At 47.9% G+C, this 11,883-nt stretch overlaps 1 protein-coding gene and 1 pseudogene across 15 annotated transcripts in view; one reads left to right on the top strand and one right to left on the bottom strand.

The window, feature by feature from the left end:
• Nucleotides 1-3,469: 3,469 nt before the first annotated feature.
• Nucleotides 3,470-11,883, top strand: part of KALRN (kalirin RhoGEF kinase) — a 646,977-nt gene continuing 638,563 nt past the window's right edge. For all 15 annotated transcript variants that reach the window (XM_035724481.1, XM_035724478.1, XM_035724483.1 and 12 more), the window contains exon 1: nt 3,470-4,285. In XM_035724481.1, coding sequence (XP_035580374.1) covers nt 4,213-4,285 — 73 coding nt within the window. In that variant the 5' untranslated portion in view covers nt 3,470-4,212. The remainder of the gene's footprint in view (nt 4,286-11,883) is intronic.
• Nucleotides 9,740-9,922, bottom strand: LOC113918986 (annotated as a pseudogene).

The raw sequence follows: 11,883 nt of genomic DNA, 5'->3' as shown, positions 1-11,883 counted from the left end.
AAACCAACCTTGCATCCTTGAGAAAAACCTACTTGGTTATGATGTATTATCTTTTTTATTATTTATTTATTTTTTGAGTGGGGGAGAAAGGGGCAGAGGGAGAGGGAGAGAGAGAATATTAAGCAGGCTCCATGCCCAGTGTGGAGCCTGATGTGGGGTTTGATCTCACAACCCTGAGCTCATGAACTGAACAAAAATCAGAGTCAGATGCTTAACCAACTGAGCCTCCCAGGTGCCCCTGTATTATCATTTTTTATATATTATTGGATTTAATTTGCTAAAGTTCCTTTAAGAATTTTGCAAATTTTGCATCTATGTTCATGAAGGATAGTGGTTTACAATTTCCTTTTTTTCTTTTCTTCTCTTAATTGGACTTTGTTTAGTTTTGGCATAAGAGTAATGTTGGCCTCGTAGAAATAGTTGGGAAATATTTCCTCTTCTTCACTTTTCTGGAAAAGTGAGTGTGGGATTGGTATTATTTCTTCATTAAATGTTTCATAGAATTCACCAGCAAAGCCACATGGGTCTTGAATTTTCTTTATGGGAAACTTTTAAGCTATAAATTTAATTTCTTTAATAGATATATGGCTATTTAAGTTATCTGTTCCTTCTTGAGTAAGCTTTAGTAGTTTGTGTCTTTCAAGGAATGTGTCCATTTTATGTAAGTTGTTGAATTTATTGGAATAAATTGTTCATAATAGTCCCTTTTATTCTTTTTACATCTCCATTATCTGTAGTGATGTCACCTCTCTCATTCCTGCTAATAGAAATTTGATTCTTCTCTCTTGTTTCCTTATTTCAGTCAGACTAGAGGTTTATCAATTTTATTGATCTTTTCAAAGAACCTACTTTTTGGTTTAATTGACTTTTCTCTTTTGTTTTTCGGTTATCTATTTCATTGCTTTCTGCTCTTAAAATTCTGTTCTTATGGTTTGGGTTTCATTTGCTTTTAAGGTAGAACAGGAGATCACTGGTTTGAGATCTTTCTTTTCAAAGTAGATATTTTAGTACTCTAAATTTCCCTCTAAATATTGCTTTAGCTGTTCCTCACAGGTTCTTATATGATGTGTTCATTTTTATTCACTTTAAAACTCCTTCTAATATTCCTTTGAAGTTCTTAAGTTGAACATGGGTTATTTAGAAGTATGTTAGTTTCCAAACATTTGGGGGGTATTTCCCATATATTTGTCATTGATTTCTAATTTAATTCTATTGTGCTCAGAAAACATACATTGTATGATTAAAAAACCCCCCAAACTGAGGTATAATTTAAATACTTCTTTGCATGGTTTTAATTCTTTTAAATTTGGGACTTGTTTTAGGGCTTAGAATATGGTTTATCTTGTTACATATTACCTGTGCACTTGAAAAAAATGTGCATATGCTCCTATTGAGTGGAGTATTCTATAATGTCAGTCAGATTAAATTGGTTGAGTGCACCAATTACTGATGATCTGTCTCTTTATTCTATCAATTATTGAGACAGATATTAAAATGTCTGACTGTAATTATGAATTTGTCTACTGCTCCTTATAGTCCTATCCATTTTGCTTCATATATTTTGAAACTCCCTTATTAAATGCAAAAACTCTTTGAATTGTTACATCCATCTGATGAATTGAAATGTCCCTCTTGATCTCTGGTAATATTCTTTGCTCTGAAATCTTCTTTGATAATAATATAGCTACATTTAAAATTTTAATAAAAATAGCCAAATTTCCTCTCAAAAATTGGTATCACATAAGGTTTCCCCCCATTCTAGTCCACATTTATTGAGACTTTGATATGACCTTTCCTCTAAACATGTAATGTTTCTTCTGAACTTGGGATCAGCTAATATTCTTGCCAGGCTTCCAGTTCTCAATATCACAACGGTGGCTGTTGATAACAGTTCTGTCATCATGTGTTTATGTGGGTGTATAGGCCAGGGTTTAGGCATGGGGTTAAGGGGAGGCAAAATTTAGAAAAGGCAAATGAGAAGTACTTTCACTGTCAGAGAAGGTGGTAGACAAGGGGGTGTCAGGATGCTTTAAGGCAATTCGAGATACTAGATGAATTAGATGAATTCATCTAATAACTCTACCAGATGAATTAGATCTCAGGGCAGTGATCTCAGAGTCACTATTAATAATTTTTAAGAAATGGAACCTGATAGATGTACCTAGGACTGGAGACAGGCAACTGTACTTATATTTTCAGTGGGTTTAAAAAAAATGTGTGACATTCAGTAAAGAAAGTGATGAGTACAGGGAGCTAGAAAGGGTTCACTAAAGACTTACATAATTCATTCTATTTGCTGTTAGAAGTACCCTATTAGTAGATCTGGAAAGGTCCCAGGTGCTTTGATCATCCAGAGAGAGGTGGAACCAAGGAGGTTGTTAGAGATAAATAGATCCAGGAGATTCTGGCTGGTGGGTAGCAGGCCATCAACTTTAGACTAGGACCTGGTTTTCCTATTAGGTGTGTTTAAAACATTAGGTCAGGCCACAGCCTCTCCATCTGCCTGGATGAGGCAGGAGCAACACCTCCCAACACACCACATTAAGTACTTAGGTCTAAAGAGCCTCTGTTTTGTAGGCTCTGCAGTCACTAGAACCATAAACAGAATACTGGGTAATTATTGTTTAATTATTGCTTAAAAACCAATTGGCACAATACAATCACTGCATTAATTACCCCATACAGCATCTGCTTTCTTTTCTGCTGTCATCCCCATTCCGCCCTAGCCCCTCTCCCCACTTTAATTGAAATTCAGCTTGCTGTAACACCTCCTTTTCTCCCGGCCAACTGGATCTCTCCATTCATACGAGGGAGAGGAACAAAACAGAGAAGGCCCCCAGGGATTAGGGAGTTTTGACAGCTGTCCAAGAGGAGCTCAGAGATACGGGCCAAGTACTGAGGCAGGACAGAGACAAATGAGAGACAGAAGAGAGTGACAGGGGGAGGGAGAGATGGGCAGGGAGACATGGCAAGAGAATGAGCGGGACAAAGAGTCACAGGGACAGGCAGAGATGTTTAAAGGGGCGCTGAAAAGGGGGAAAAGGAAACGAAAGGCTAAAAAAGAGAGGAACTAAGGCGAGATGGTGAGGAAAATGCTAGAGGCTCAGGAGGGGAGGGAGACAGGCGAGAGCTTTGTCAGGAAGGAGGGGGAAAAGTCCAGCCTCTAGGGACTGGTCAGTGCAGCTCCGGGACCGGTCTGAAGAGGCGCCGGGCGGGCAGCGTGGGGTTCCCCTCACACACCTGGGTGCGGGGTGGGGCGGAGGACCGCCGCGGGGGCCGCAGCGCCGCGGGGGCCGCAGCACCGCGGCACCGGCGGAGAGCGGAGTGCGCGGGGCCGCGGCCGCGGAGCCCCTGGGCGAGCCCGGCGGCCCCGCACTCGCCCGGCGGCCCCGCCCCCTCCTCGGCCGCCTCCTTCGCCGGGGCTTTTCCTGCGGGGCTCAGGAAGCTGGCCTAGTGCAGCCACGAACAATAGCTCGCGGCTCAGGCTCGGCTCCGGGAGAGGCCGGCGCGCGGCCGCCGGGGAGGGAGGTGTCCGCGCCACGGGCGGCCAGCGGCGAGCGGCCGGCCCGGGCGGGAGCTTCAGTTCAGCTCCGCGCCGCCCGGGTCATTGTTGGCCGCGACCAGGGAGCGGGAGCCAGGGGAGGAGCCGGGGAGGCGGTGGCGGCGGCGGCGGCGGCGGCGGCGGCGGGAGCCAGAGGGGGAGCCAGAGAGCGTGCGAGGGAGGGAGTCAGCGAGCGAGCGAGAGAGCGAGGGAGGGAGGAGGTAGAGAGACAGGGAGGGTGGGAGGGAGGAGGAAAAATAAAGAGGAGAGTGGAGCAGGGCTGAACAATAGAGACAGGCAGACGGGCGAGGAGGAGAGCCAGCTGCCGCTGCTGGGGGAGAGCGGGCGCCCAGGCAGCCCGGACCCCGGCCCCGGCCCGGCTCGGCTCCGGCCAGACAGCAGGCGGCCAGCGCCCGCGGGGAAGGGGTACCATGGGGGAGCCGGCGGCAGGCGCCCCCAGCCCGCCGCGCGCCTCCGCCTGAGGGAGGCTGGGCGTCCTCTGTCCCAGCCCCGCCGCCCCAGCCGCCCGAGCCGCCCGCCCTCGAAGCCGCGAGTCCGCTCGGTCTGCGGCCGCGGCCGCTGCGCCCCGCGCCCTCCGCCCAGCGGGCGCCCAGCAGCCCTCGGCCCCGGGCTCGGCCGGCCCCGGCTGCCCGCGGACGCCTCCCTCAGTCATGAACCCCCCGGAGGGGGCAGCGGAGGAAGGAGGAGCCGCCGACTCGGACGTGGACGCCTTTTTCCGGACAGGTAAGCTGGACAGGGCGCGGGGGGCCCGCGGGAGGGCTGCTGCCTGGGACGCGGCGTGTCGGACAAGTTTGGGGAAGGAGGGCTGTTGCTGGGGTGTGCGTGTCGGGGGTCAGTCCTCGTCGTCGGGCTGGAGTTGCGGAGATTCTTGTTGTTATGGCAATGCTGCTTGCGTTTTGGGGAGGGGTGGGGGCTGGGAGCCAGGCACCCCTCGGCATTCACCCCACTTGCGGGAGTCGGTGTTGGGGAGGCGGGAGGCGGTCCCCTCGGCCGCCTTCTCCCGGAGCGCGGGGATGGGGCGATGTTGGATCACTTTGCAGCGCGCGACTCCGCTACCGGCGTCCCCGGCCCCTCCCTCGGCTCCCCCCTCCCCCAGCGCCTGTCAGCCAGCCTCCGGCCGCCCTGGGCTGGCACCCCTTCTCGGGCCAGGGGCCCGGGGCCCTGACGCGTAGAGTGGGGCAGCGGGGACCGGGAGTCGCGCACGCTGCTGACTGACAGTCCGGAGCCGGGCGGACCAAGGACGGTCATGCCTGGTGCGTTTGGGGAGCCGGCGTCTCCGACTTGAGAAGCAGACTGGAGGGCAGTGGGCGCCTCGGACCTCCTCCGTGTCCTCCTCTTCTCCAGTTCTGGGAACGGATGAGCTTTTCCTAAGAATCACTTATTCCTGGAAGTGTGAGTTAGAGTCCTCCTCATCACACCCAGTGAAAATTTGCTTGCCTGTGGTGTATAGAGCCCCCAGATCTGTCTTTACAGCTGTTTGCGGCCCCTGCCCCCTCCCATCCCCCCAGGTCTATAGCTCTTCTTGTTCCCTGGCTCCACAGCCCCTTCCACAGAACAGACCCCCTCATCTCCCACCACCTGTGGCCCTGTTTCTCTGCCGGCCAGGGATTCCCCAATCTCCCGTTTACCTGTGGCTTCCACCAGTTCCCCATCTCCCACGTCTGGAACCATTTTGTCTGGAATCTTTGTCCCAAGGAGTGCGATAAGTTACGGGGATGCTGCACATCTGCCCTCTCTTTCCATAAGTTGGATTAGAGGACATGAACTGGTGGGGTCAAGGATCAGGTTAGCTCTGAAGGCTCTCTGCACATCCATCTGTTTCCTAATCTCATTGCCTTGCCCTAGAGGTCATCTCTAGGGAAGAGGGTGGGGTACTTTGTTGGGGAGACTTGTGACTTTAGAAGTCAAGACTTGGTTGGCCCATATGTTCATTTTCTGGTTGGTCTGAAAAGGAAAGAACTGGAGGACAGGAGCTGATGCCAGGGCCTGGAAAAAAGCAGAGGAAGCCCTTGTTATCCTCTCCTGCTTCCCAGGGCTCAGCCTTGCTTCTCTCCTTCCTTCCTCTTCCCCAGACCTGCATTCTATATATGCATTCTTATCCCCTCTCCCCCGACCCTGATCGGTCTCTGTCTCTTGCACTCACACACTGCGCAGGACCCAAAACATGGATTCTAAAGAGGCTCCTGACCTAAGTTTATAACCTGGCATCTAGGGGAGATGTTCCCTGGCGTAAGTGATAACCGGAAACTCTCATCAGGAGGTCTCTCCTGACATCCTCCACCCCCCTTGCCTCCCATCTCTGGTCAAAGTCTGTCTTTTCTTAGCTCTAGGGGAAAAAAAAACTCTTGGAGTGTGAGCCTTCCCACCTTCCCTTTCTGGACCCCACTTTCATCTTTTGGCAACCACTCCTCCTTACCATCTAAATACTAGTTCCTGTCCATTCTCTGTCCCAGGTCCTTGGAGCTGAGTTCAGTTTCTGGAGGCTTGATAATTTCACACAGTGTTAATGGTGTTAATGGCCTATAATGGTCCAATGTGTCACTTTTCCCAGGGCCTTTCAAAACACATTGTCTAGCCCTGGCTCAGAACACAGAATAAATAGCAGACCTGGGGTCTGTCTCCTGTGGGACTCCTGTTGAGGATATTCTCCTTCCTCCTTGGGCAGCCTTTGTGTGTGTGTGTGTGCACGCACGCGCGCGTGGGGCGTTCTGATGTGCACTTAGAATCAGAGAAAGGTTAAATTCTCAATGAATAAGGCTGGAAATAACTGATGACCTGTAACAAGTTGCAAGTGGGGGTGTATACTGCCAATGGCTGGGTCTAGGACTGCCTCCCTCCCATCCCCAAAGGGGTCCTCTGTGCTCTGCTTCCTGATCTTTCCTCCTCTAGTTGCTAGCCTGGGCTCTTGCTGAGGATTCTTAAGCCTGGAATAAGGCCATATTTTGTAACCTTCTCCCTTCTGATTCTCCATCTTTTTGGAACATAGCACTGTACTGGTAGGCCAGACAGATTATACATTTATTCAGTTGAACAACTGAGAAAACTTCAAACACATTTTCAAAGTCCCTAACACTAAAGTTACACCTTACTTCCTGGAGGAAAATTTTACATGCATAAGGACCAGACTTGCAATTGCTTTGCCAAAACCCTGGCGTACTGTGCTTCTACTAAGGCATGTTTCGAATAATTCTGTCATTTTGATCCCTTACTTGTCCTCCTCTGATTATTTTGGTATTTCAGTTCTCTTGACCAACTGAGTAAGCTAGATTCCCTAAATCTCAAGTCCCTGTACACACACACACACACACACACACACGCACCCCAGCCCACTATTCTTATATATTGGCGGATTCCATCACAATAGTTTTATTGATCATTTTTATGATGTAGAGGAGGCCAACTATGGGAACTGGGACTAGAAACCAGTTGGAATAGAAAACCATCAAGGACCTTTCAACTCCTACTAGGAGCCTTCTGCTGTCCAGGGTGCTGTGGAATACAAAAGAAATATTCAAAGTGGTCTTTGATCTAGAAAAACTTTTAAAAAGGGAGTTTGACAGTTATTGCTCACTTGGAGATTAATTAGTAAACATTATGGTTCTATAAGATAAAAAGTTGACAGAACTATAGACGAGGTAGAATCAAAGGTAGTCCTTGAAGGGGGCTAGAGAGTGGGAGGAGCAGCATGGGTAACAGGCGCAGAGGAGAGGAATTTGGGACATTGACATTGAGGCTCCTGGGCACCAAAGAGAAGGGGTAAGTTGGGAGGGATAGGACGTAGGGATAGGTGAGTGGGGCCAGGCCAGATAGGAAGAGTCTGGGAAGCCCAAGAGGATTTGGGTTTGATTCAGAGTCAGTAGGGAGTCATTTTAGGTTCTTGAGCAGGGTACTTCTTGAACAAAGTGGTATTTGGAAAGGTTAATCTGGGGGTAATATGATTGATGAAGTGGAGAAAAGAGACAGAATCCAGAGAGATAGGACAGTGGTTCAGAGCTGAGTGGGAGGGAGCGTGGTCTGGGTTGGTGGCAAAAAGGATGGGGAGTCAGGGACAGCTCTGAGAGACATTTTCAGAGGTAGAAATGTGGAGATTTGTTGACAAACTAGCTATTGAGGGTGGGGGTGCGGGGAGAAGAAAAGTAAGCCTCTGAGGAAATGGAAGTAGCTGAGTTGAGAGTGTAGAGGACTAACAGTGTGCCAACTGACATGGTCTGACTGAGGATAGGAACCAGTTTGCGGGGCAGATAATGATGTTGGCTTTGGAGGTCGTGAACTAGAGATGACCGATGGAGCCAGGTGGAGCTTTTTTGTGGAAAAAATGGGACTCAAGACAAGAGCATAGGCAGGAGATTCTGGCTGGCAATGTGGACTTGGAAGCCTTCTGGGTCAAGGCTGGATGCAGCTGAAACTTTGGCTGTCAGACGGAGGGAGTGGAGGAAGAGGGGAAGGACTAAAGTTAGAATTTGGGGGGAAAACCCCTTCTTCGTAACATGGCAACAAAGGAGACTTGATCCTGGAGACCTCGGGGAGTCCACGTGGGATCTGAAGTGAAGACAGACTGCAGACAGGTTGAGCAAGAAGAGCGCTGGGTAAGTGTCACTGGGTGTGATGAACACAGGCCATCACTCTTGGGAGCACAGTATTAGAAGAGACATTCAGATTAGGGTTGTGGGGTGGTGGGTAGGAACCCATTACTTGCACAGTTTATCAGTGAAAGGAAAAAGAGGTTGGGCGCCAGTCAGAAGAAATGTTAGTATCAAGAAAAGGAGTTTTCCTTTGTTTGCCAGGGAGTCAGAAGAGGTTTGTAGGTGGAGGGGAGAAAGCTTATAGGCAGGGAACACTGAAGATGCTAGATTAATTGTTGCATTAGATATCTGGAGAGGTGAGACAAAAGTAGGTTCCCTAACAAATACAAGAGCTTAGTTTTGGTGAGCAGAGGAGAAAACTTTTTTTTGAGACTCAAAGGGAAAAAGAGTTAAGAGGATAAGTGAAAAGAGATTGATGTGGAAATATCTTCTACCTCTACCTTTCTGTTGGGCTTCGGTCCTGTGAGTCCAGACAGTTTCATCTCGTCTTTGCTGCCCCTTGGACTTCAGCCAGCCTCAGACTCAACTCTGTGTGTCTTTCCAAATCCCCACACTAGCTCCTTCTCTTGTGTTCCTTAATTCTGTAAGTGGCATCTCCCCTCTCCTAGTCATGATAATTAAAACCTTGGTATTGTCTGTGAGGAGTTTGTCTCCTCTAATAAACCCTATTGAATTATCTTTCATCATCAGCCCTTGTTCATCTTCAGCCTTGGCTCTAGTCCAGGACCTCTTACGTTGCCCATGGCCTCCTTTCTTGTCCCATGGAATTTGCTCTCTCACCCCCACTCCAGGTTGGCACCTGCAGGCAGATGGCACTGCTTTTATCACATTGCTGCCTGGTTTATGAACCTACAGTGACTCCCCAGTGTCTTCAGGGTCAAGTCCGTACTTCATAGCTCACCCACCTCCAGCCAGGCTGCTCTTCTCACTTCCCAAGCGCATCATCTATCCCTGCACCCCCCACTCTCCAAATCCAACTCATTCTTTAAAGACTTGAGCCACCCCTCCTTCTTCTGGGAGCCTTCACAGCTCACAGGACCAACTGTATCCTCTGAATTCCTAAAACACTCACTTGCTTATACTCATTTGCTCACTTCATCAGTGGTATTGTATTGTTTTTGGGCCTTTCATACACATAAGGCTTGTCTCCCCCCCCGAAGTTACTTGTTATTTGCAGGTAAGGAAAAAGATCTTTTACAAAAGCTTGTGATTCATCAAAAACAAAAACAAAAACAAATCACCTCCTCCTAATATAGGTAAAACAAACATGGTAAAATATAAGCAGTTGTTTGTATTCACTATATGATTCTTCAAATTTCTCTCTCAGATGATAACCTCATCCCACCTGAACAGAGGAACTGGAAATCATAATGTCCAGGTCATCAAGAAGATGTTCGTTTGGAATAATACCCATTGCATGCAATTCTTAGAGTAAATATCACCGCTTCCGCTGTCCAATGCCAGGCACTGAAGGGGAATGGTTTCTTTTTCAGCAAAGGAAAATGTCTCTTTTTGACACCTTCTTAATGCCCCAGAATGATGCTTGATTCAATGTTTATTGTTCCTTTTTGATTCTTCTTCACTTCCGTCCATCATGAGTTGAGCTTTAGGTCACATCATTTTCCAGGAACTTCTTGGGGAGTATTGAGCGGACTTTGTTGTCCTAGAGATGGAATGTTGTTAATATTTCTAATGTATTTATACAGGCTATTTCTATTAGCAATAATCACGCCTCAGATAAACCTCATTGGCTATGATACTGCCACTGCGCAAAGCTATATACAGGCTATTTGTACATTAATATATTTTAGAACATATCAGTGGCATCCAAGCCTCATCCTGTGCCACCAGTCGTCAATAACTTGATTATTGGCACCTTCTGTCCAATTGTGTTTGATCATCCTTTGGGGGAATGGAAGAGGTGTTAGAATAAACTGAAGCTAGAGAAAGTGATAAAGGTGAGAAGGTGATAAAAATCTCCCTGACTATAAATATCAGTAAAACGCTAGAACAGATGACCATGGGGTCCTTCTCAGATGTTGGAGAATTAACACTTTTACTTGACAAACTTCTTTCTGCTTCTGGAGGTAGGCAGTATGGTTATGGTCTGGTAGTTCTCAACTGGGGGCAATTTTGTCCCTTAGGGAACATTTGGCAATATCTGGAGACAGTTTTTTGATTGTCACAACTTGGCATCTCGTGGGTAGAGGTCTAGCGTGCTGCTCAGCATCTTATAATGTGCAGGACAATAAAGAATTTTCCAGCCCCCAAATGTCAATAGTGCTGCGGTTGAGAAACCCTGGTATAGCCCGAAGATCATGGGCTTTGGATCAGATAGGCCTGGCACTAACCAGGGGTAGAATCTTGCGTAAATTGTTTAATCTCTCTCATTTTCAGTCTTCTGCAAAATCGGACTAAGAATGCTTATTTCACAGGTTGGGAGGATTAAATGCGAAAAATGTATAAAAAGCATCTGGCCATTTCTGACACACAGTGGTAGTGCAAGACATTCTAGCTAGTTGCCCTTGATGTTCCTGCTTTTTTAATTATTAAGTGAACATGCTTATGCAGAGGCTGGGGGATCTCCAGAAGAGGTGTTGCGTGGGGCTTTGGCTAGAGGGTGGGAGAGGATGCCAGAGAGGTGCATGATGGAATTCAGGAATCAGGAGGCTAGGGTTTGGGCTTCTGCTGTCTTTTATTCTTTCATTCAATCATTTGTTTGACAGATATTTATGGGGTGCCTGCTGTGGCCGTGTACTGTGCTATGGGGGTGTATAAAATCATTACAAGAAAGAATATAGAGAAGCAAGGGAAGGATATAAATATGCCCCTTCAGGGAGCACTTGGATAGAAGGGGTAGGAAAGGAAGACAAGCCTGTGAAGGAGGCTGAGAAGGTCGGGCGAGAGAGCAAGAGGTGAACATTCCCCTTTGCACTACTCTACTTCTCTGAATGACTTGGGCAAGTGACTTTAACATCTGTGTAAGATGAGGATAATAGCCCCCTCTCCGCTTTCTGCATAGGGCTGCTGAGAGACTCAAATAAGATACTATATGTGAAAGGTCTTTGTAAGTTGCACAGTTCTATCCAAATAGATGTAGATAGTTCCTTCTAAATCGAGCATTCTAGTACTGCACGTGCCTCTTGTGACAAGCATGATTTTATTTAATCTGACCTCTTTGGGACCTTGCCAGGCCAGGAAGAAAGCAGTCCTTCTCAGTTTGGTTTCCCAAAGAGACTGGATGGGGCACCCTTCTTACAACAGGTCAGGCCACTCCTGTTCTCTCCCCCTCCACAAAAGTATAAAAATGCCAACCCCCTGCCCTCGAGGCCCTGGCACACGGCCCTTTGCCTTCTGGAGGAGCCCAGCGAGAATGGAGTTCTTGCTTCCGCCAAGCCTCAGGTGGGTGCAGCGAATCAGTCCTTTCCTGCTCCTTCTCTGTCTGCATGCAGTTCAGACTCCTCCTGCCACTCCTTTGTGTGTGAATGACTGGCAGCAAAATAACTAGGAAATGATTGACGGCCACAGGGCTGTTGGATCGGTAGAGCTGCTTGAAATCGTGTCTACTGAGGAGTGAAGGAACAGAAAGAATCAGCTGGGAGGACAGAGGAATTAATTCAAGGAAGTAGAGAAGAAATTGTTGGAGAATTAGCTTTGTCTCCTCCCCTTCTGCCCAAGGCCTAATTATTAGAAGGGAACTGGACACTAGCTAGAAAACACGGATACAAGGGATAAACA

The sequence above is a fragment of the Zalophus californianus genome, chromosome 1, assembly GCF_009762305.2.
Source record: "Zalophus californianus isolate mZalCal1 chromosome 1, mZalCal1.pri.v2, whole genome shotgun sequence".
In the NCBI taxonomy this organism is placed as follows: Eukaryota; Metazoa; Chordata; class Mammalia; order Carnivora; family Otariidae; genus Zalophus; species Zalophus californianus.
Note: the sequence above shows the minus strand (reverse complement) of the source record. Positions and strands in the feature narration are given on the sequence as shown.